This window comes from Sorghum bicolor, chromosome 2, assembly GCF_000003195.3.
Source record: "Sorghum bicolor cultivar BTx623 chromosome 2, Sorghum_bicolor_NCBIv3, whole genome shotgun sequence".
NCBI classification, from domain to species: Eukaryota; Viridiplantae; Streptophyta; class Magnoliopsida; order Poales; family Poaceae; genus Sorghum; species Sorghum bicolor.
The window spans coordinates 55,012,498-55,038,558 of record NC_012871.2 but is presented as its reverse complement, the minus strand read 5'-3'; the positions used below and the strand labels follow the sequence as shown (position 1 = coordinate 55,038,558).

The following is a 26,061-nucleotide window of genomic DNA, read 5'->3' as shown; positions in this document are numbered from 1 at the left end:
AAGTTTGTCGCCATCATCTGAATGTGACATTAGCAGATGGGACGCTAGTAGGTCATCATATCAACTTGATACAAGCCAATCATGGATCAAATCAACCAGTAGAGAGAGAGTGATGATTGTCAATTGTACACACCAAAAAATCGGTTATAGCTAAACAAAGTCCAACACACACAAACTAAATATTAATAATAATAATAATAATAATATAATAAGTAATTGTGTGGTTTATTCGTGGGCACATTAAAGATCTTCCAAACTCGACCCAAATAGCCTATTCCAAGCTGTGTACCATGCAAAATTAATCACGTTTTTTTCCTTGAAGAGCAAAATTAAATCACGTTTGTATACTGTAGCTCGCCATGTCAATCATCATTGTATCTGAATTTCTTATTTTCTTTTGCTGTATACGTGGAGTACGTACACTCAGACTTCTCTGTACCCGAGTATATAAATAAATAAATGAATATGGGATCTGTAGTATTTCTAGAACGCCTCGTGCTGCGCCGTGGTGCCCGTGCCAATTTGCCTTATATACTACAAAAGTTGGACACGAGTTTGGGACGGTAGCCCGCGCGCGAGGCGTCGCGTCGTGATCGTCAGGCCGGACGTCATCAACCGCATGTCCAGCAGCGTGCACACCCCCCCCCCCCACCACCTGGCTCTGTCGTCGATCAACGTTGTTGTGGTGTGGCGGTCCTTTTCTTTCTCCTCGCGCGCGTGCGGCGCCCCGCACCGCAATATAACCGATGCGATGCGATGCGACACGACACGAGCGCAGCAGCCTAACGACCTCCTCCGAGTCATCCGCATCCGCCGACGGTTCCGTTCCGTTCCCGTAGTGGGACCCAAGAGCTAGGAGGAACCTCTCCAAGTCCCCCGTCTTCTCTTCTCGTTGTTGGCGGCGTGGCGGTGGCGGCGGCGGCGGGATGGACGACGCCGGGGAGATACACGCGCTGGGGAGCCTGCGGCGGGACGGATCGGTGTGGTCGGCCGCCAGCAACGTCTTCTCCTCGCTGTCGTCCGCGGGGAGCGGGGGCGGCGGCGACGACGACGAGGAGGCCCTGCGGTGGGCGGCGCTCGAGAAGCTGCCCACCTACGACCGCGCGCGGACGGCCGTGCTCGCCATGCCCGAGGGCGACCTCCGCCAGGTGAACGTGCAGAAGCTCGACCCGCAGGAGCGCCACGCGCTGCTGCAGCGCCTCGCGTGGGTCGGCGACGACCACCAGCGGTTCCTCTCCAAGTTCAAGGACCGCGTCGACCGGTAAGTGTTTAAGAGAGAGACCGCACTGTGCTGTGCGCCTCGATCGTCGCCGGTTTCCGGCTTGCCGTGCGGTGCCGTGCCGCCATCTTCGTTCGCGGTGTCAGCTTTCCTTTTCCGCCACCCACCCACCATGCATGTGCCATATAGGATCGGAAACCAATTGTTTAGTAGTCAAAACCAAATGCTAAACTATTTCCGCCTTGAAAACTTTATTAGCCTGAGTTGAGATGTGATGATTTTCTTCTGTTCCTTATTTTATGCGGTGCAGAGTGAGGATTGAGCTGCCCAAGATCGAAGTGCGTTACCAGAACCTGAACGTCGAGGCAGAGGCGTATGTCGGCAGCAGGGGGCTGCCCACCATCTTCAACACATACGCCAATGTGCTCGAGGTATGTTCCACACCAAAAGGAGGGCCGCTCTGTCTCTATGGAGTAATTTCTTTTGTCGTAGTACATAGATAAAAATTTCTACCTGCCATATTTGTCAAATCGATCCAGATCAGGAAGCAATGTAGTAATTCAGAGACATTGATCATTGCTAAACAACAGGCAAGCAGCATTTAGAATTCTCCATGTTTAGGGATTTGGGCTCCATGTCAAAAGTAGAAGAAAAAAGACGGTTGGACACATGTCACATCAAACAGGTCGTTTGGATAACTGGATGCCAGTGATGTCCTCTGTCCACTAACATATTCTCTGTCCATGCGGTCTGATTGTCCACGCTATTGATTGAGTGTTTTTATTAGTCTCGCCTCTCGCGAGTAATCACAGTACTGCACAGTTTGGCTAAGGCCTTGTTTAGTTCCCAGAAAATTTTGTAAAATTTTTCAGATTTCCCGTCACATCGAATCTTTAGACGCATGTATGGAGTATTAAATATAAACGAAAATAAAAACTAATTGCATAGTTTGGTCGGAATTGATGAGATGAATCTTTTGAGCCTAGTTAGTCCATGATTGGACAATATTTGTCACAAACAAACGAAAATGATACAGTACCTGTTTTGCAAAATTTTTTGAAACTAAACAAGGCCTAAGCAGCCACGAAACTGAATTTCAGGTCAACATTCTAATTTGACTAGCTCTGTATTTGTACTCCTTAATTGTTTTTATTCTATTCTTTATCAGTAGGGGCTGCGGCCCCTCCTGTTCTCTCAAAAAAAGAAACATACTAATTTGACTTGTCATTCTTTTTTTCTCCTTTTCTTGTTTCCTCCTTTTTTTTTACTCAAGGGATATTCATGCGGTCAAATCTTAGCATGTAGTTTCAATCTTAGTATATCCTGCTTCAGTCACGGCACGCTTAACATTACAAAGTCGATCTGCAGTTGCAGAGTACTATTGCATCTCGTATGCCTGAATGTAATCATACATTATTGTAAACTTCTAATATGTGAACTGACATGTTGCTAACCACGTCAAACAGGGCATCGCAAATGCTCTTCACATAACACCAAGTAGGAAGCAGAAAATATCGATTCTCCACAATGTCAGCGGTATTATCAAGCCGCACAGGTAATTTCCCAATCCCAACATAATCTAAATCCCTGAATTTGTCTCCTTAGGGCATTTGCATTTACCGTATTCCTGATGTTTTCAGAATGACACTGCTTTTGGGTCCTCCTGGTGCGGGGAAAACCTCACTGCTGCTGGCCTTAGCTGGAACACTCCCTCCAAGTCTTGAGGTACTTGCTTCGTTCTTGCATGGGGTCCTTTGTAAAGGATGAATACTTGAATAGACTTTGGGAGTACTATACTAATGTGATGATATACTTGTAATCAAAGGTAACAGGGAATATAACTTACAATGGGCATACAATGGACGAGTTTGAGGCCCGGAGATCAGCTGCTTATGTCAGCCAACATGATCTACACATGGGAGAGTTGACTGTTCGTGAGACGGTCAATTTCTCTGCAAGATGTCAAGGAAGTGGCCATCGCTATGGTAAGACCAAGGAAAGACATAGACAATTCAAAACTCCTCTCATAGCATATATAACATTGAATTATTAACATTCGATTAAAAAAATGTTCAGACTTGCTAGTGGAATTGTCAAGAAGAGAAAAGGATGCAGGAATCATACCAGATAAAGAAACTGATACCTACATGAAGGTTTGAGAAAATCATACATCAGCTTTTAGTCGGCTCCAGTTGTTCTTTTTCACCTGCTGACATTACAACCTTTTGATTATGTAGGCTGCTGCTACAGGAGAGCAAAAGGCTGATGTGGTCACAAATCACATACTAAAGGTGCACCATACTGAAGTGCCAACAAGTTTACCACCCATGTTCTTAAATGGTTTCAGAAGATTAAAAACGTAATACATCGTAATGCTTATTTTACATCCAATAAATTCCAGGTCTTGGGGTTGGATATCTGTGCTGACACAATCGTTGGAAACAATATGTTGAGAGGCATATCCGGAGGCCAAAAAAAACGGGTAACTACAGGTAATGAACCTTGAGAACTAAGATTCAGATTCTCAGCCTCTCAGGTAATACTTCTCTATGATCTAACTCATTCACGTTTGAAATTGTCCCTGCAGCTGAGATGCTTGTAACCCCAGGACGAGCCCTTTTCATGGATGAGATATCAACCGGACTTGACAGCTCAACAACCTTCCAGATTGTGAACTCTATCCGGCAAACCATTCACATTGTTGGCGGAACAGCAGTTATTGCTTTGCTACAACCTGCACCTGAGACATATGAATTGTTTGATGATATAATTCTTCTCTCAGATGGTCAGGTTGTCTACAATGGTCCTCGTGAATATGTTCTTGAGTTCTTTGAGTCAGTTGGCTTCAAATGCCCGCAGCGGAAAGGTGTAGCCGACTTCCTGCAGGAAGTGAGTTCTGTACTTTCATTACAGTTCTGCATCAAGCTTTTTCTAGAAGGGTATTTAATTAAAAAGAAAAGATCTCGAAATACCTAACGAAGTACACATTTCAGAAATATGTAATGCTAGGATCATATTATTCAGTAGTGCTGATCTTTTTTTGGGGTATATTAGTGCACAAGTTTGACGAGCAATAATTGAAATGTGATAGGTTACATCAAAGAAAGATCAGAGACAATACTGGAAACATGGTGATGACACCTACCGATATGTCCCCGTGAAGGAGTTTGCAGAAGCATTTCAATCTTTCCATGTTGGTGAGGCTATACGAAATGAGTTGGCAGTCCCATTTGACAAGAGTACGAGTCATCCTGCTGCTCTGAAAACATCAAAATATGGCGCCAGCGTGAGAGAGCTACTTAAAGCAAATATTGACAGAGAGATATTGCTAATGAAAAGAAATTCCTTTGTATACATATTCAAGGCAGTTCAGGTGATTCTCGAGAACCAGGGCTTTTCAGATTCAAATTATGTTGGCCACACCATGAGAACTTAAATGACAACTCCTTTTTGTTTACTACCTATTGTTCAGCTAACACTCATGGCACTCATTACGATGACCGTCTTTCTCCGAACCAATATGCATCGTGACTCAGTAACAGATGGAAGGATATACATGGGTGCCCTGTTCTTTGGGATCCTGATGATCATGTTCAATGGACTGGCAGAAGTTGGCCTAACTATTGCAAAGCTCCCAGTTTTCTTCAAGCAAAGGGATCTTCTCTTCTACCCTGCATGGACATACTCCTTGCCATCATGGATCATTAAGACTCCCCTCTCCTTGCTGAATGTAACAATTTGGGTCTTCATAACATACTATGTTATTGGATTTGATCCCAACGTAGAAAGGTATGGAAACCAAAATTTCTATCCCAGAGCAGCATGTTTATGAGTGCATTACAGAACCTGATCAAATTTGATAAACCTGCTGCAGACTTTTTAGGCAGTTCCTGCTCCTCTTACTAATGAACGAGGCATCATCAGGATTGTTCCGTTTCATTGCCGGGCTTGCAAGGCATCAGGTTGTTGCAAGCACCCTTGGTTCATTCGGCATTCTGATATGCATGCTTTTGGGTGGATTCCTCCTGGCAAGAGGTATATGCAAAAGCAGCTAACTCAAAATATAGTGTTTAAATGTAAACATGGCTTGAACTTTCTAATTTCAGCTATTATTCATCTGATATGGCAGCGGTACTTATACAAGAATTCTTGAATTAAACTATTCCTTTGATTTAACAGAGAATGTGAAGAAATGGTGGATTTGGGGGTACTGGATATCACCCCTGATGTATGCACAAAATGCCATATCAGTAAATGAATTCCTGGGTAGCAGCTGGAATAAGGTAAAATATATTTTAAGAAAGGTATAACCTTCACAAGTTAGTTAACGAATAATGACTAAAGCTTATTGATACTCTTATATGCAGCAAGCAAACCCCGGTTCAGCAGAACCACTTGGAAAACTAGTTCTAGAATCTCGTGGACTTTTTCCTGAGGCAAAATGGTACTGGATTGGTGTGGGTGCCTTGTTTGGATATGTGCTGCTATTCAATATACTCTACACTATCTGCCTCACATTCCTCAAGCGTGAGTAAATGGTATTCTGCATCTACATGGACATTAAAAATGCATACTGCAAACAATCAAATTCAACCCTTACAAATTATGCTCCCTGCAGCATTTGACACTAATCAACCAACAATTTCTGAGGAGACGTTGAAGATAAAACAAGCAAATCTAACCGGTGAAGTTTTAGAAGCATCATCGAGAGGACGGGTTGCCAACACTACAGTAACAGCTAGAAGTAATTATTGTTTTATCTTCGTTAATTAATATTACATAAGAATATATTGATGTGCCTGACAACCTTGCATATGTGATATGCTATCAGGTACTTTGGATGAGAGCAATGATGAAGCGACAGTAAATTCTAGTCAAGTCAACAAAGGAATGGTCCTCCCTTTTGTACCTCTCTCCATCACTTTTGAAGATATAAGATACAGTGTGGACATGCCAGAGGTATTCACTTTTTAAGGAAATTTTTAATTTTTGTACCGAACACGAGTAAGAACTGCACATCATTATACTAAGAAAAAATGGAGTCAAAGGCACTCATACCAGCCCAAAGGGCTGGTTTAAGGAAATTAATACAAACATTCTTGCAGATTCTTGTATGTTTTCATACCATCTAAGTGCAAAGCAATCATTTATAACAGTTTATTTATATCCAATAAAACATGTAGGCAATCAGAGCACAAGGTGTCACAGAGACCCGGTTGGAACTACTGAAAGGTATAAGTGGTTCGTTTAGGCCAGGAGTACTTACTGCTCTTATGGGTGTCAGTGGTGCTGGCAAGACCACACTGATGGATGTGTTGGCTGGGAGGAAGACCAGTGGATACATTGAGGGCAACATTACCATATCAGGTTACCCGAAGAAACAAGAAACTTTTGCTCGTATATCAGGATACTGTGAGCAAAATGACATCCATTCACCAAATGTTACCGTCTATGAATCCCTTGCATTCTCTGCATGGCTCAGATTACCTGCTGATGTTGATTCCTCGACAAGAAAGGTTTGCCAAAGAACAAAGACATCACTTTGTTTAATAAATTATAGTATACATGCATGCATTAACAAATTATGTGAAATATGGTCAGAATATGAGCAATTTTACCAGTTGATCTAAAATGTTATGTAGTGATATAGATGAAAATCTGGACAACCATGTTTTTATTTAAAAAAAAAATAAAACAGCCAAGTTGATAAAAAATGTTATGTGATAATATAGATGGAAATCTTGAACAACCCAGAATTTAAGTTCATAGAAACATTTCAGATAGACATGATCGAAAATGATGGCCAGTTTTACAATATAACTAATAAAGTAATTACATTTTTAGTCAGCGTTCATAGAAACATTTCAGATAGACATGATTGAAAATGCTGGCCAGTTTTACAATATAACTAATAAAGTAATTACATTTTTAGTCGGCGTCTCACACATGAAATCTGATTTTCTCTGTGCAGATGTTTATTGATGAGGTTATGGAGCTTGTGGAGCTTTCACCCTTGAAAGATGCATTGGTGGGATTGCCTGGTGTGAGCGGACTATCAACAGAGCAAAGGAAGAGGCTAACAATAGCTGTTGAGCTTGTTGCTAATCCTTCTATAATTTTCATGGATGAACCGACATCTGGACTTGATGCTCGAGCAGCAGCTATTGTCATGAGGGCAATAAGGAATACTGTGGACACAGGAAGAACGGTTGTTTGTACCATTCACCAACCAAGTATAGATATCTTTGAATCTTTTGATGAGGTAAAGAAAACCATACAAAACATAGTTGCTTATTTTAGAATGCAAAGGAAAAAAGAGTAAACCAACACTTTCGCTATTTGCACTATATACCAGACCTTTAACACCTAATGGCTCTGTGCACAACTGCAGCTCTTCCTTATGAAACGTGGAGGTGAAGAGATTTATGTAGGTCCACTAGGACTGCACTCATGTGAACTGATCAAATATTTTGAGGTGAGGAAGGAGCAACTTAACTATTATATTTCCACGAATTACAGTTTTGCACTGATCTGACACATCATCTAACTGGGCTTTCCTTGATTGTACCAAGGATATCGAAGGTGTCAACAAGATAAAAGATGGCTACAACCCCTCGACATGGATGCTGGAAGTGACTAGTACAATGCAAGAACAGATAACTGGTATTAACTTCAGCGAAGTATACAAGAACTCAGAATTATACAGGTATGTGCATGTGTGTTATGGTTCATAGTTTATAATAATCTAATCAAGGAGTAAGAAGTACAGACCTATCTAACTTTGATTCAGGCTCCGAAATCTCAGATTTTGAGAATAGCAAAGTAGTAGTATTTGAGAGTGCAGATCCTTAAACTGAGAAGTACAAGGCATTTTCCAAGAGTATGGATTTTATCCTCTAGGAGGGACATATATTGACACAGCTAAGGGTCAATCTGCCCTGCAGCAGAATATTCCTGTTTTCCCTATTTTCAAACAATATGTGCATAAATAATTCTTAAACCATATACATATCCTTTCAAAAGATCAAAATATTAATATGTAAATCTATTTAGGAATTGATATTCCAATTCCACAAAAAAGATAATACACTGTCAAACAATGTCTCAGTCAACACTACTTTTGTAATTTTGTTGTATTTCAGGAGGAATAAAACTTTGATAAAGGAGCTAAGCACGCCTCCAGAAGGTTCAAGTGACCTATCTTTTCCAACCGAATACTCGCAGACTTTCCTCACACAGTGTTTCGCTTGCCTGTGGAAGCAAAGTATGTCATATTGGAGAAACCCTCCATATACTGCTGTCAAATACTTCTACACAACAGTGATTGCCCTGTTGTTTGGAACAATGTTCTGGGGTGTAGGCAGAAAAAGGTAATGAGCATAAACAAAATTGAAGTAGAAAAATGTAAATGTCAAATTTCCTACAGTTACAGAGGCCACCCCTGGTCTCCATTACCACAAGCTTTCAGTTCACTAGATATATTATTTCTACTCTTGCAGGGATAGTCAACAGGACTTGTTCAATGCCATGGGTTCCATGTATGCCTCAGTTATTTTCATGGGAGTACAGAATTCTGGTTCAGTTCAGCCAGTTGTATCAGTTGAGCGAACAGTCTTTTACAGGGAAAGGGCGGCTCATATGTACTCACCATTGCCATATGCCTTGGGACAGGTAAAGTTTACTGGCATTCACTACAGCTAACAATCACTTCAAATGAATGTGACAAAAAAAAATAGTGGTAAAACAGAGATAGCACATTAAATTTGGTTGTAACAAATCATAATCAGATTCAAGAATGTGTAAGCTACTCTATTTCCTTCCATAAAAAGGTGGTGCAGACAGTAAAATCCCTCCAAATCAATGTACAACATGAGAAATATTAAGGTAGATAGAAGAAACAGTTCTAACTTGTACCTCCATTTGCAGGTTGTAATTGAACTTCCATACATCTTTGTTCAGTCCTTAATATATGGTGTACTGGTGTATGCTATGATTGGGTTTGAATGGACAGCTGCCAAGTTCTTTTGGTACCTGTTCTTCATGTATTTCACTCTAGCATACTACACATTTTACGGGATGATGGTGGTGGGCCTGACTCCGAACTACAATATCTCCTCTGTTGCTTCCACTGCATTTTATGCCATTTGGAACCTTTTCTCAGGATTTTTAATACCAAGAACTGTAAGTATAGCTTCACTTCTAACCAATCTGTGCTCGTACTTTTGGTTATATATGCTAATTCATCTTTGCTCAAAATGGCAACTCCCCCCCCAACAGAGAATTCCAGTTTGGTGGAGATGGTTCTACTGGATTTGCCCAATTGCATGGACACTCAACGGACTGGTGACTTCGCAATTTGGAGATGTAACCGAGAATTTCAGTAACAGTGGGGTGCGTATATCTGACTTTGTCGAAGACTACTTTGGGTACCATCACGACTTGCTGTGGCTGGTTGCTGTGGTGGTGGTCGCATTCCCTGTGATCTTTGCCTTGCTTTTCGGGCTCTCGCTCAAGATATTCAACTTCCAGAAGAGGTAAACTGTGAGACAGCTTGATTAATCCCGATGCTCAAATAGTGCAGGCGTTGCGGAACAATGATTGCATTGTATGTAAATAGCGTATTCATTAGTCAGAGCTTGTCAAGCTAGAGACAAATTGTATAGCTGATAGAGGATATTGTACCTGTTGGTGTAAAGTTGGCCGATAATGCCCAATTCCTGAGGAGATGACAACGGGTTTAGCTTCCTGAGGAGATGAGAGCTTTGGAGCGCTTTGATTTTGGCTTTTGATCACCCTGTATATATACTCTGTCTCTCTTAATTGAAAGTCTGAGCTCTTGCCAATTTGTAAAAAAAAAAAAAGCCCAATTCCTACCATATAAACAAGTTCAGCTTTTGCAAACTTTGTACACATACTCTTTTCTCACAATAGAAAATATGGCGACCCCAATAGATCTAAACTGTGTTGATCAAGATGATAACACAGGTAGTACGCGATTAGATGTTCAAATTTATCTAATTACACGAGCTCATCTGGAGCAACAAAAGGGTATACTATTTCAGGACGGGACTTTACTAACAACAAGCTAGTGGGTATCGAGGGGAAGACGAAGAAAAGACGGACCAGATTACTAGTACATGAAAGATGCGGGGCGAGTGTGGCGGAGGAGACCTCACCGCACCCGGAAGCAAGGGGGTTATCCATCCACGCAATGGCGCCTCGCCGTCGCCGGCGAAGCTGTTTGACGAAATGCTCGTGAGAAACTAGAGAGCGTCGGGTCGGGCGGCTCTCTTCATCGGCGCTTTGTGGACGGAAAAGCGCCGGCGAGCCTCTTGGGCACGAGGCATAAGGGCACTCCAACGGAGAATTAATGATAGTTTCTATCCCTATTAAATAACTTGACAGCTAAGCAAAATGCTGATGTGGCATCATAATTAATGAGGAAAGAGATGAAAACCAAAGGAAACCGTTTCTTCTATAGGAAACCATGTCGACTCTTGAACCGATACACCAAGAAATGGTGATTTCAGCGTTGGGAAGAAACTAGTCGTTTCTATCAAGTTGGGGACGTGATTGCTCGCCGGTCGTAGCTGAGCGCGCTCGCCCGACGCCACTGCGCATACTGGCTCTGCTCGCCACGCGGTTGCTCTGCTAGCCGCTACACGGTGCTCGCCGATGGCCACCGCACTTGCCCACGCTGCTGTTGTGCGCTTGCTCTACTGGCCACGCGCTCGACTGTGTTGCCGCTGCGTGCGCTCGCCGATGGCCACTGCGTCCATGGTGCTGCACGCGCTCTGCTCTGTGTTCGGGTGGAAGTGGAGCGAACGAAAGCTTTCAGAAGGGGAGGGGATAGAGAGAGGCATCAGAGGTTGCTTGTACTAGCGTAGGTTGTGTGGACTAGAAGGCTCGATGAGGTGATTGAATATGTGGACGAGAGCACTTATAGTGGCTTCTGGATTTTTAAGTTTAATTTTTTATTTTAACCGCTTTAGCCAGTACATATTCCACTCGTACTAGCACTGCTATTCTGCATATATCCATCTATTTTGGGTTTTTTCTTGAACAGTACGGTTGTTAATGGAGTAATATTTATTACACAAAGACTCCTCCATTGGAAGAATAGTTTCTATAGATAATTATTTGCTGACTTAGTTCTCTTGGATATTGTGCATAGTTTCAACCATAGGGACTGCCCTAAGTCGCTGAATCATTTAATGGGCCTGAGCCCGGAGAAGTTCAAAGAGGCTTGAACGCCTTTTGCGCTCATTGGACTCTCGTGCTGACGTGCGAACAAGGGAGACCATAAAACTTCTACGAAAGTTCTAAAAAAATACAAAATACAAAATACCAACTACTTTAGAATGATGAAATGCAAAATACCAAAATTTTCAAGCTCATGTTTAGTTACATCCAAAATACAGAATTTATTGCTTTCATGAGGGCCTCATGAGGATGTGGCTCTTTTGGTTTTTGGGATGTTTAGTTCCCCTCATATTCCAAAAAATTTTGGGTTTTGATTCACCATTTTGCAAAATAAAACTAAACACCATGCACAAAATTTGGCAAAAAAATGGTTGTTCTCCATTTTGGATTTTGGCCTGAAGAGGCCAAAAAAGCCCGAAAGAGTCTCATGAGGCCCTCATGAGGGGCAATAAATTATGTATTTTGGATAGAACTAAATATGATCATAAAATTTTTGGCATTTTGCATTCCATCATTCCAAAGTAGTTTGCATTTTGTATTTTGTATTTTTTAGAACTAAACACCCCTTTTTTGGCCTCTTGAGGCCAAAATCCAAAATGAAGAATAACCACATTTTTGCCAAAATTTTTACATGTAGTTCCATTTTGTAAAATGATGAACCAAAACCCAAAATTTTTTGAAATAGGAAGGCAATTAAGGGGGTGTTTAGTTCCCCATAGAATCCAAAATGCAAAATGCCAACTACTTTGGAGTGATAAAATACAAAGTGCCAAAATTTTTAGGGTCATGTTTAGTTTCATCCAAAATACAGAATTTATTGCCCCCACGAAAGCCTCTTGAGGCTCTTTTTGGGGTTTTTTGGCCTCTTGAGGCCAAAATTCAAAATGGAGTATAACCACCTCTTTTGTCAAAAAAATTGTATGGTATTTAGTTCTATTTTGTCAAATAATGGACCAAAACCCAAAATTTTTTTGGAAAAAAAAGAACTAAACACCCCCTTAAACACCCTCACAGGACCCGTTCCACTTAGCGTTTGCCTGCTCGTTTTCGAATTGAGCGAATGGTGCATGCGGCTCATTCCACGGGCCTGCGCTTGCAGATACTTTTATTTTATTTTCTGTTTTTTCCTACCATTCGAATCGGGTGAATATATTCGGTGCATGCAGGTTGGATTCGTTCCATGTCATGCATACACCGTATAGATGTTTCTACCATTTTCTCACCTTTTTGTCACTTTTTCTCAACTAGTTGAATCTTATGACCCAATTCTTGATAAGAAAAGGTTTCTGATGATAACTTCGTTCTGTAAAGTATTATATACACAAAAGTTTTATATATGATTTTATAATTTTAGATAAGTTTTGTTCTACGAAATATTATACATAAAAGTATGTGCATAGCTTTGTACCTTTGTAAGAAATTATGGTGATAGATTTTGTTCCACAAAATATTATATATAAAAATTATGTGCAATAACTTTGCAACTTTCTAGGAAATGATGTTGATAGTTTTGTTCTGCAAAATATTACATACATAAAAGTTATGTGCCTAAATTTGTAACTTTCTAAAAAAATATGGTGATAAGTTTTGTTCTGTAAAATATCATATATAAAAGTTATGCATATAGACTTTGCATATGTACGTATAACTTTGTACTAACTTGTGTTTTCATTTCAATAAATTCCTGTAGGGGCTTTCAAGCTCCTCCAGTTTCACCAAAAAAAAACTTTGTACTAACTCTCTAAAGAAGTACTAAAGTTGCAGAAATATTTTTTAGCCAAAAATTTGAAAGTCGCAAAGGTGTAGGATTTACTGTCGGTTAACTTTGTAACTTTCTAGAAAAGAAAGTTGCAGATTTTTTTTTTGCTAAAAATGAAAAGTTACAAGGGAGGTAGAATCGATTCCTAGTTTCCAAATAAAAATTTGTAGAAACAATTCTTTTTCTAAAAAAAAGACAGGATTAACTGATTAGTGAACATTTGCTAATTAGCTGCGCTAATAATAGGAAAATATTTTTCTTATTCTGATATTTGACGAGCATTCTTCCTTTTCGCATCTTGCTGCATTTCCCACTTTCCCCTTGACCTTCGGTCTCCAAGGTATACTATACTATTTTGTCCCATAAAAAGAGTCGATGTAAGGTTTATACTGGTCAAACTTTTCTAAATTTAACTTTATTTATAAAAAATATTAACAATATTTATATCTTTAAATAAGTTTATTATAAAAATATATTTAATAATCTATGTAATAATACTAATTATATACCATAAATATTAATATTTTTCTCATATATATTTAGTAAAAGTTAAAAATCACTTTTTGAGAGCGAAGGGAGTAAGTGTGAAGGGCTTAGGCCTTGTTTAGTTCAAAAAAAATTTCAAGATTCCCCGTCACATCGAATCTTGCGGCATATGCATGAAGTATTAAATTTAGACAAAAATAAAAACTAATTATACAGTTTGCCTGTAAATCACGAGATGAATCTTTTGATCCTAATTAGTCTATGATTGAACAATATTTGCCACAAACAAACGAAAGTGCTACAGTACCCAAAATCCAAAATTTTCGCCAACTAAACAAGGCCTTAACAAACCATTATTGGTTCAACATCCATGACGAATCATATATCCACTATCCATAACCACCACAACCTCCGTGTCTCAACTACTGCGTGCTTCGAGCCTTCGATCATTCTCAGAACTAATCATATGTCTCGTTTAGAATTTATATTCTCGCCAGTTTCTGAAAAAATAAAAGAGATTTGCCTTCTAACATATAGATGTGTACCTCAGATATTTGTAAATACACTTAGCTAGGTCAGCGTTGTTACTATCAGTACGAAATAGAAAGACAGTACGGAGACATTGTCCGATATAACCACTATGTTTCAAAAAGTAGTAGCGGTCTAAAGATAACCATACTATGGACATCTAAGTAAACATACGTGTGATGGTGCAAATATATTTTAGTTATTTTATTTGTCTAGATATAGGAGCAAGTGTACTTTGCTTTCTGGGCCACAAAATTCTATGTACAGGTCTAGCTACATGAGTCAAGGTGAGTGTGATGGTGAAGGAGCTTGTAGTTTAGTGATTATAAAAGCCTTAGTAGCATGAGTACATTTAAGTTATTTTATTTATCAATATGTAGAGGTCTCATTTTATTTGTATTTTGCTTCAGAGCCACAAAATTTTATGTACCGATCATTCTGAGAAATAACCACTCGTTCAGAATTATATATCCACGCGAGTTTATGAAAAAATAAAAGACATTTGCCTTCTAATATATATAACGAGATGTGTACCTCAGATATTCCTAGATACGTTACTATCAGTACGAAATAGAAAGATAGGACGACTGATATAACCACTGTTAGTAGCGGTCTAGGATAAGTGGATAACCATGCTCTCTCGATCATGTAAGTCAAGACGCGCGTGTGACCGATGGGACGCAGATTTGATCGTCGATTAGATTTTTCTCATGACCAAGCTCGCTACGGTCAATGAAGGGCAAGGGATCGCAATTGATTTGGACACACTGCTCTCTTGGTTCCGAATTAAAACAAGTTATTTTAGAAAAATATACTAACATTTACAAGTTTTTTGTCATGACTTTTTTTTTTAAAAAAATCTAGTATAACTAATATGATGTGGTAAACATTAGTATTTTATCAAAATTAGAAACATTTGACTTTGACAAAGCTAAACTAAATTGTATAAGACATATTTGGATCCACCAACTAAACTTCAACATGCTAAATTTAGCTACTAGGAATCCAAATGGCCCAGCTAAAAGACCAACTAAAATTTAGCTGAGCCTATTAGCTGGAGGATCCACACACCTCAGCTAAAGTTTAGCCGAGAGAATATTTAGCTGGCTGAAATTTAGTTAGCTAAACTTTAGTTGGATGAATCTAAACAGGGCCATAATTTAGACTAAGCACAAGCCTAACTATCATCCGGCTTGAAATACACCATTCAAAATTATATAGTAACTTCAGTTATGTTCTAAGTCAAATATAAAAAACACATGACATCTATAACACAAACTAGTTTCATTTAAAATTGTTAGTGCATTCATTTGAACTTATATTTGTTAATGTATTTTCTAAATTTACTTGATCGAATCAGCGAGGTTTGATTCAGAAAAAAGCTATAATGTGAAATGGAGAAGGTTTTAATTCACTGCAATCACTTTTGCAGAAATAAATGCTGTAGAATCCTCAAATTTCTGTAGAAACACGCGTAATCCAATCCACAAAACATGCATGGAAGTTTCGAGTCAAAACAAAAATATCACACTTTTTTAGATAGTGGAGGATTTCTAGCTTTTGACATCTTCTAGTGAAGATCAGAACATAATTGTTACAAACAGATATCATGTATGCTGAGCAGGTTATGCATATATATAATAATTGTAATCACGTAATATTTCAAGCTCAAGTTCAAACGCAAACTCAAACTCGATTATCCTGATGGGTATCTAAATTTGAGTAACAGAGAAAATGTTGAGTTTGATTTGGAAAGTCCATTCTACAGCTAGGATCAGTGGTATTATTTATTGGATATATACCCAGACGGTCGTTTTTGTTCATATAAGGCTTTAGATAGTTATGTGTCGGATTCGGTCTTTATGGAAATTGAAAATGTTGTCCTTATCCAAATTGAAGATGGTCGAAACTTTCTAAGTATCGTCGTTGTCAAGATATCGAAGTATTTGACCGTTCGCTCCCTCTGTGAGACTTCTCTGTACTCAGAGTTTAGCATGCAACAATGTCTTTATAATATCAATGAGGTTCTTCGTAACATAAATGAGATCATCTATATTAAACTGTCGCAGAGTGTCTGATACTAGCTTTGCAGCATGCTCATGTTGGAAGATTATTAGCAGTGTTTCTGGAGACAAATAGGACCCGAGCAGGGATCTCTGAACCCTCATCGTTAGGACCTACTTGTTTGGTCGAAAACCCCGAGTGATATGGGGTTGAGTGGGCCTAGGTGAGAACCTTTATTTAGATCCCATACGCTTGGTCATATTCATTTGATTGAAGCCCCACAACAACAAAAAAACTAGTTGTTGCTCAGGGTGATCGAAGCCCTAAAAGACTTCAATCGACATCCAGCAGAAGCGTGTGAGCGCACCCGCTAGGTGTTGCCCCTAAGCCCCTAACCGATTGGTAGAATCAATTTGGGAGTTATCAATGTGGTTGTGTTTAGTGGAGGACTTACATGACCTTAATGTTAGATGTTCGTTAAGAGCCCTCAAGCACCTCATGTTCTCTCTATCTGGCCCATCACTAGGAATGATAGCGAGGGGATTCTATTTTTCCTGACCGATCTCCTATCCAACGCGTGGTCCTTGCCATAGGGTCGACATCTTTGGAAGGATAAGAAGGTCCCCAACCCATCTTTGAGGCTAGGTGATGCCTTTGGCGAGTTCAAGCCTGAGCGAGGCCCAAATAATCCCTCAAGGGCGCCTGGTTAGAGCCTTCATGAGGCACTCTACTTACCTAACCTATCATGGTTCAAGCGACTAGCATGCAACCTTTTCATTGCTTCGAATCCCATCCCCATTGAGGGGTTTGTTTGTGGTTTCATAGGCTCAGGCTATACACCAGACAACACTCTAGCGCTCCATGTGCCCAATCAAAGGCTGCTTTCGGGGATCATTATCGTGTGCCCATCGATCATCCCTAGTATGATGGTGGTCATGTGTCTTCTACCGACTAGCCTTTTAACTCCAATGCCAAGTCCATGTTGGAGCTCTACCAAGGACATGCTCCCAGTCAACATATTTTGGCCCAGTTGAAAGGTCCTAATATGGCTAGAGGGGGGGGGGGTGAATAGCCTACTTAAAAATTCTACAAATTCACTAGAGCAAGGGGTTAGTAAATAACAAAGCAAAGCTTTTTGCTCTAGCTCTAAAAGGGGGTTTGCAAGCCACCTATCCAACAATTCTAGTTGATATGATCACTAGGCACACAAGAGCTATGTCTCTACTTACACTAGAGAGCTACCTAAAGTTTCTATACAAGTATGTAAGCTACTCTAGTTTGCAAGAAAGTAAGAGAGATGGTTTGATCTTTATACCGACGTGTAGAGGGGATGAACCAATCAATAAAATCAAGTCCAATCACCGGGAGAAATCCAATCAACAAACACAAAGAAGACACACGATTTTCTCCCGAGGTTCACGTGCTTGCCGACATGCTACGTCCCCGTTGTGTCGACCAACACTTGGTGGTTCGGTGGCTAAGAGGTGTAGCACGAATCTCGTCCTCACTAGGACACCACAAGAACCAACCCACAAGTGAGGTAACTCAATGACACGAGCAATCCACTAGAGTTACCTTTCGGCTCTCCGCCGGGGAAGGTACAAATCCCTCACAATCACCGGGAGATGGCCACGAACAATCACCAACTCGTGCCAAAGCTCCTCCGCTGCTCCAAGCCGTCTAGGTGGCGGCAACCACCAAGAGTAACAAGAAAACCGCAGCTAGAACGATCCCCAAGTGCCACTAGATGCAATCACTCAAGCAAATGCACTTGGAATCACTCCCAATCTCACAAAGATGTAAAATCTATGAAGGAGATGAGTGGGAGGTGTTTGCTTAGGCTCACAAGGATGTCTAGTAGTCAAGAATGCCAAGAGAGTGAGACCTAAGCCGGCCAACAACTATTTATAGACCCCTCAAACAAATAGAGCCGTTGGCTCTCTCACTGGGTCTAACTCGGGGTCACCGGATGCTCTTAAAGGGGCACCGGACGCTCAGCACCTGCATCCGGTGCTCCAACGTCAGCCACGTGTCACCTTTTGAAATGCTCATGTCAAAGTCTAACGGTCACTTGCAGTGCACCGGACGCTGAGCAAGTTAGCACCGGACGCGTCCGGTGCACACTGGACTCATGCGCAGAGAGTTCCGCAAACCTACAGGTCACCGGGCGCTAAGCACCGGTAGCGTCCGGTGCTCACCGGACCCATGCGCAGAGAGGGTCGCAAAACGCCCGCACACCGGACGCTAACCACCGGACGCTCCCTGAGCGTCCGGTGCTTCCAGTCAAACACTCGACCGAAGTCAGATAGTACCGGACGCATGAACAGGAGCTCCCCAGCGTCCGATGTTCACCGTCCGGTGCTTAACCCTAGCAGCACAGCACACCGGACGCTCAGCCACAGCGTCCGGTGCCTCAAAGGCCAGCGTTCGGTGAGTGTTTCTCTGTGAGGAACACTCCCGCGACTTCTCCAAAATTTTCCCACCGGCGCAATAGAAAATATGCACTTCATTTTCTCAAAAGCGCCGAATCCCGCCGAGCTTGCGAGGCGGGAGGGAGAGAGGAACCCATCCTCTCTCTACCCTTCAAACTCCACCTCCTTCTCAAAGTGTGCCAACACCACAATGTGTAAACCAACATGTGCACGTGTGTTAGCATTTTCACAATCATTTTCTTCGAAGGAGCTAAGTTAGCTCACTAGGTTCTAAATGCATGCACCTTTTTGGTAATTGATGACAACCCTTTTTACAAAGATTTTCAATAAAATTTTTCTTGGATTCATGTTGCTTGCCCAAGCGTTTTACCATGTGCAAAGGTTGTGGACAAGTTTCATAAACCCAAATTGGTAGCAATTACTCCCTCTACATATGTGCGAAGAGTTTGGATTTGAAAGCTTGCACATATGCTTGAATAGGTAATATAGGAGTCAATTTCTACCCAATGATGCTAAGGTGTAAAGAATGGACCTTTGAAGCGTGATACCAATCGGAGTTGCCAATGTATACCATCCTTAGCACCATTAGTAACTAGACATTCACAAAGCTAGAACACCCCATGAGATCAACATTATAAACATTGTTCTAGTATCACTTGTGAAACAACTAAAGGTCTAGTTACACTACCTATGCATGCTAGTTCTTCATTTCATCAATCAAATTTACAACTAGCATATACCACACAAGCAAGGCATTGGAGAGAAAGCTTCTAAAACTAATGCAAATGCAAGCAACCATATGTGATGCACATACAAATGCAACATACAAGTTTATGAGCTTGCTCCCCCTACTTGTGTGCTTCAAAATTTTAATTTTAATTGATCCCCTTCTTTTACCATGTTACTCCCCTATCTTAAATCTTTGGGAAATTCTCTCCCCCTTTGTCATCAAAGACCACAAAAGGTGAGCTCAAATTTTAGATAGGTTAGTGTGAAACCATGTGAAGTGAGATCATTTTACCAAATTGGTTCAATCTAGATTACTTGCCTAAGATATTTAACTCGGTTTGATCCAAGAACAAGCTTCTTCACACCTCCAAATAAGGGTTATCTTGTACCATGTTGAGTTAAACACTTATAGCTCATATTCTAGATTAAACACTAGGATTGCAAGCCCACAAACATGTCATATGCTACCACTAGATCAGGTCAAGCATAGAAGCAATAGTGGTACCATACAAGCATCAAATTCATTTGATTTTCATGAAAGATCCTAAGACATGTAAGGAATGACTAGATGCACTAAGCGAGTCCTTAGCATAGGATGAATGACATGTCAAACAATTTTACCTTGCTTTGCTCGAAGGAGAGACATGTCATATAGTGGGGGTGCATCAACACATATTTGAGAAGTCAAGTATGTTCAATTCATTCCTTAGCTTGCAAAACCTTTTCTCATCAAGTGGCTTGGTGAATATATCGGCAAGTTGATCATCGGTGCCTATACTCTCAATGCAAATGTCCCCTTTTTGTTGATGATCTCTTATGAAATGATGGCGGACATCTATGTGCTTTGTTCTTGAATGTTGAACCGGAATGTTGGTGAGCTTCACGGCACTTTCATTGTCACATAGCAATGGCACTTGCTTGAAATTGATTCCAAAATCTTTTAATGTTGCCTTCATCCATAAGATTTGTGCACAACAACTACCGACCGCAATGTACTCCGCTTTGGCGGTTGATAGTGCAACACTATTTTGCTTCTTGGATGACCATGAGACAAGTGATCTTCCCAATAGTTGACATGTGCCCGATGTGCTTCTTCTTTCAACTTTGCATCCCGCATAGTCCGAATCGGAATATCCAACAAGTTCAAACTTTGCACCTTTGGGATACCATAAACCAACATTTTTTGTATGCTTCAAGTACCTCAATATTCTCTTTGTCGCCTTCAAATGACTTTCTCTTGGTGAGGCTTGGAATCTTGCACACATGCATACACTAAACATGACATCCGGTCTTGATGCGGTCACATAGAGTAGGCTTCCAATCATAGACTGATACAACTTTTGATCCACCATATTTCCACTTGTGTCACTATCTAGGCTTCCATTTGTTCCCATTGGAGTGCTAATTGACTTTGCATCATGAAAGGTCCTTGTTTGGTTTTGGTAATTGAGTGACAACTTAGGTGGACTAATAGTGTTTATGTAAGATACACAAGAGATTAGTCCACAGGTGATGATGTGATGATGGAGGAGCTCATTGCATATGAGACATGACATGGAGTCATGTGACCAAGGTGGAGAAGATCAAGATGAGGCTTGGTTCGATGGACCGGTTGCAAGAGTGAAGGGCAAGTCGGAGGCTTTGAAGCGAGGGACCGCGTGTGACGGTGAAGCTTGAGCAAGACTTGGCGCCGATGGACCGAGGCAACGGTGAAGAGCAAGTGAGGTCAAGATCGATGAACCAATACGGTCATGTGATGATATGAAGTGGATCATATCATTTGGTGATTGGTTGGTGCATGTGTTGCATCAACATTGGAGGAGATGGAATGGAAAGCGCAAGGCAAAGGTATAACCTAGGGCTTTTCCATTTCACCGGTCATAGGTGTGTAGAGAAGTTTATGACCGGATTTAGGATAGATGGCCGTACTATCAAGAGGGGCAAACTTGTTTACATATCGGTCATCTAGTGCCACTTGAGCGATCTAACTTTGCATACGTGTTAGGATCGAGTGGCGTGGCAAGTTGAGAGGCTAACTCCCTTGGAAAAATGTTTGTGAAAATGCTAACACTCGTGCACAAGTGTGGAGACACTTTGGTGTTGGCACATGGAAGCAAGGGAAGAAGTTGGAGTTCGTTTCGCGCAGTGCTGTCAAGCCGGACGCGTCCGGTATGAGGTCGGACGCGTCCGAGTTGAGGCACCGGACGCGGAAACAGTTTTCGCGTAGAGTCCGGTGTGTCTCGTCCGGTGAGTTCGTTTCTCGGTGAAACTCTCTGAGTTTGCGTCCGGTGCACACCGGACGCGTCCGGTGTGAACTAGGACGCGTCCGAGTTGGTGTCCGGTGCAAACTCCTCTTGCAGAGCTCTCTGGGTGTGAGTCCGGTGCACACCGGACCGTCCGGTGTGTGCGTCCGGTGTTGCGACCGGTGTTGGCTCAAGTTTTGCGACGCTCTCTGAGTTTGCGTCCGGTGTCCGGTATGAGGTCGGACGCGTCCGGTATTTCAAAAGTGAGCGTCCGGTGCCCTGTCAGTGTCAAAGGCAATGGCTAGTTTTCTAACGGTCAAGAGCACCGGACGCTGGTCTGGTCAATACCGGACGCGTCCGGTGTGAACTAGGACGCGTCCGGTGTGGTCGACTTTTGCGCAGTGAAGGGTAACGGCTAGTTTAGCCCTTGGGGCTATAAATAGAAGTGGTGGCCGGCCTTGGCAAGTGCTGAGCACCCTTGGGACTTAGTGTCCATGCTTGGGGAGTGCTAGTGAAGCCTCTAACTCACATATGCTTGATAGTGTTCATCCGATTGTGTGAGTGAGCGATTCTAGTGCGTTGCATTGAGAGATTGCATCGAGTGGCACTAGGTGTTCGTGTTGCAAGCCGGTGGTGCTTGTTACTCTTGGAGGTTGCCACCTCCTAGACGGCTTGGTGGCTTGTGACTCCGTCGAAGCACGCAAGGAGATTGTGGGGTGCTCCGGAGAAGAGATTGTGAGGGGTACGGTGCTCACCCCGCGGGGATCGCGAAGAGCAACTCTAGTTGAGCGAGACGTGAAGAGCGACAAGTGGTCCGGCCGGGTCAAGTGCTAGAGCTTGTGGTAAGCACTCCACGTGGGAGAGTGTGACTTGCGGGTCACCACTAGCAAGAGGACCGGCGGCAACCTTGGAGCTTGTCTCAACGGGGACGTAGCTTGGTGGCAACCAAGTGAACCTCGGGAGAAAATCATCGTGTCAACATTGTTCTTCCCGTTGGTTTGCAAGTCCCTAACACAAGCTTGTTCTTACATTCATATACTTGTGCTTGTGTAGTTGCTCTTGTAATTAGTTAGCTTGTGTAGCTTGCTAGTTACCTTCTTGCTTGTGTAGCTAGAAGTAGTTCCCTTGCGTGACTAATTTGGTTTGTGTAACCTTGTTAGTCACATTGCTTAGTTTGTGTAACTAAGTAAGTTGCGCTCTCTAATTTGGCATTAGTTGCCTTGTTATTGAGCTTGCTAGTGAGCTTAGGCTTTGTGCGCTTTGCCTCACTAGTTTGTGTAGGAGCTCCCCCGGTTTGTAAAGTACTAGTTGCATAGGTTTGTGTGACCTTTCTTGTAGATTTGGTTAGGTGAGCTCTTGCTAAGGTAGCACCTTGCTTGCTTGTTTAGGATCTTTTCAAGGTGCTAGAGAACTTAGATAGAGGGGTATAGTCTTGGCTAGACCGATAGTTTTAATTCCGCATTTGTTTCGGTTAGCCGACGCGATAAGTTTTAGAAAGGACTATTCACCCCCCCTCTAGTCCGCCATCTCGACCCTTCACATCATCCATTCCAAACTTCTTGAGCATGTCTTTTATGTACTTTCCTTGACTCACAAATGTGCCATTATTCAATTGCTTGATTTGAAGACCAAGGAAGTAACTAAGCTCTCCAATCATTGACATCTCAAACTCATTAGCCATCATATTTCCAAACTCCTCACAAAATTCTTGGTTGGTTGATCTGAATATGATATCATCAACATAGATTTGCAACACAAACAAGTCCTTGCCAATCTTCTTGGTGAAGAGAGTGGTGTCAACCTTGCCCATCTTGAAACCTTTAGAGAGTAAGAAATCTCTCAATCTCTCATACCATGCTCTTGGTGCTTGCTTCAAACCATACAATGCCTTTCTTAGCTTGTAAACATGGTTGGGTTTCTTGTCATCTTCAAATTCGGGTGCTTGCTCAACATAAACTTCTTCATTGATATAGCCATTGAGAAATGCACTCTTCACATCCATTTGATATAACTTGATGTTATGAGCACAAGCATAAACCAACAAGATCCTAATTGCTTCCAATCTTGCAACCGGGGCATATGTTTCACCAAAGTCAAGACCTTCAACTTGAGTATAGCCTTGTGCTACTAATCTTGCTTTGTTCCTTACAACTATCCCATCTTGATCTTGTTTGTTGCGAAAGACCCATCTAGTGCCAATGATATTATGATCACTAGGTCTCTCAACTAATTCCCATACTTGATTTCTCTTGAAATTGTTAAGCTCTTCATGCATGGCATTAATCCAATCAACATCTCTCAATGCTTCTTCAATCTTCTTTGGCTCAATGTGAGACACAAAGGAGAAATGCTCACAAAATGATGCTAATCTTGATCTAGTTTGCACTCCTCTTTGAATGTCACCTATGATGTGATCCAATGGATGATCTCTTGCTATGTTGGTTGGTTGGAGTATTTGCACTTGATTGCTTGCACTTGGTTGATCATGAGATGATGTACTAGCTTGTTGATCTTGCACTTGTGTACCACTTGTACTAGCTTGATTTTGATCATGAGAACCACTAGCTTGCACATTAGAGGTAGGAAGCACTTGATCTTTGTCATCTTCAACATCAATCACCTCTCTTGGCCTTAAATCACCAATATCCATATTCTTCATTGCATCGGCCAATTGAGTTCCTCTCACATCATCTAGATTTTCATCTTCCTCTTGAGAGCCATTGGTCTCATCAAACTCAACATCATGCACCTCTTCAAGAGTACCACTAGTCAAATTCCAAACTCTATAAGCTTTGCTAGTAGTGGAGTAACCAAGCAAGAATCCTTCATCACATTTCTTTTCAAATTTGCTTAATCTAGTGCCTTTCTTCAATATATAGCATTTGCAACCAAAAACCCGAAAGTATGCAATGTTGGGCTTTCTTCCATTCAAGAGCTCATATGGAGTCTTCTCCATCATTGGGTGACAATAGAGTCGGTTGCTATAGTAGCAAGCCATGTTGATTGCTTCGGCCCAAAAAGAATGACTCACATTGTACTCACTCAACATTGATCTTGCCATGTCAATTAAGGTTCTATTCTTCCTCTCAACAAGACCATTTGATTGTGGAGTGTACTTGGCCGAGAATTGATGCCTAATGCCAAATTCATCACAAAGTTCATCAACTCTTGTATTCTTGGATTCACTTCCATTGTCACTTCTCACTTTCTTGATGGTTGTTTCAAACTCATTGTGTATTCTCTTGACAAATGATTTGAAGGTTGCAAAAGCATCACTCTTGTCACTAAGAAAGAATACCCATGTGTATCTTGTGAAATCATCCACTATCACAAATCCATACTTGTTTCCACCAATGCTTGTGTATGTGGTTGGTCCAAATAAGTCCATGTGCAACAACTCAAATGTCTTGCATGTACTCATGATGCTCTTCTTTGGATGAGTGTTGCCAACTTGTTTCTCGGCTTGACATGCACTACAAAGCTTGTCTTTCTCAAATGTGACATCTTTCAAGCCTCTAACAAGATCATGCTTGACTAGCTTGTTTAATTGTTTCATTCCAACATGACCAAGCCTTCTATGCCATAACCAGCCCATGCTAGATTTTGTGAGCAAGCATGTCGATAGTTGAGCTTAGCCAAAGAATTCCCCTCTTTATAGTACGGCTATCTATCCTAAATGTGATCACACCCTCTATGGTGTCTTGATCACTAAAACCAAAACCCTAAGCAATACCTTTGCCTTGATCTCCATAGGGTTTTGTTTTTCTCTTTCTTCTTTTCCAAGTTGAGCACTTGATCATCTTGTGGTCATCACTTTCATCACCATGATCATCACTTGCTCCATCACTTGGCATGTACCAACCTCATTAAGTCTACACACACTTAGTATAGAGGTTAGTACTAGGGTTTCATCAATTATCCAAAACCAAACTAGGGCTTTAACCAGTCATGGTGTTGGGCTTGTTGCCAAGGCGTCTACCAACCAATGCAAGTGTCAAAAGCCACCCTGATTCACCACTGTCGCCCAACTCTTCTAGTCACCTTGGCATCAACTTCACTACATAACTTCACCAAGGAAGGGGTCTTCTCATACCCCATACGCCAAGTAGTCGTGACGCTTGTTGACACCAAGATCTCTTAGAGGGTTGACATCTCTTTAGAAGGTCACCAAAACCTTGTATGCTCTGGCTGATGGACAACTTCTTGCATACACCATAGTCACTAAGACTTCCTAGATGCTCATAAGCACTAAAGATAATACGAATAATTGACTCCCACTTGAGCATTAAGGTCCTAGAGACTAAGATGCATGTACATAGTTGATTCTCACATATCTCCTCTTTGGATTCTATATATGTGACCATGTTTCCATGTTGTCAAGAGAACTCAAATGAACCCCATGAGGTGTTAATATAGCACACATACTCGTAGAAGATCGATGAGAGCCATTAGAAAAGT

At 41.5% G+C, this 26,061-nt stretch overlaps 1 protein-coding gene and 1 long non-coding RNA gene across 2 annotated transcripts; one reads left to right on the top strand and one right to left on the bottom strand.

The window, feature by feature from the left end:
* On the top strand, positions 739-10,080 carry LOC8054577 (ABC transporter G family member 53). Its single transcript, XM_002462192.2, has 24 exons — positions 739-1,261; positions 1,530-1,650; positions 2,686-2,774; positions 2,860-2,944; positions 3,045-3,204; positions 3,296-3,372; positions 3,457-3,510; positions 3,621-3,711; positions 3,807-4,108; positions 4,311-4,592; positions 4,692-5,008; positions 5,094-5,254; positions 5,399-5,502; positions 5,587-5,746; positions 5,838-5,963; positions 6,051-6,178; positions 6,403-6,735; positions 7,191-7,481; positions 7,611-7,694; positions 7,792-7,925; positions 8,362-8,589; positions 8,719-8,890; positions 9,146-9,400; positions 9,497-10,080. The coding sequence occupies exons 1-24, from the start codon at positions 927-929 to the stop codon at positions 9,755-9,757; spliced, it is 4,350 nt and encodes a 1,449-aa protein (XP_002462237.1). The 5' UTR covers positions 739-926; the 3' UTR covers positions 9,758-10,080.
* On the bottom strand, positions 2,839-3,457 carry LOC110432538. Its single transcript, XR_002449972.1, has 3 exons — positions 3,367-3,457; positions 3,066-3,171; positions 2,839-2,971 (listed from the first exon to the last, which is right to left on the bottom strand). It is a non-coding gene; the product is annotated as an uncharacterized LOC110432538 (long non-coding RNA).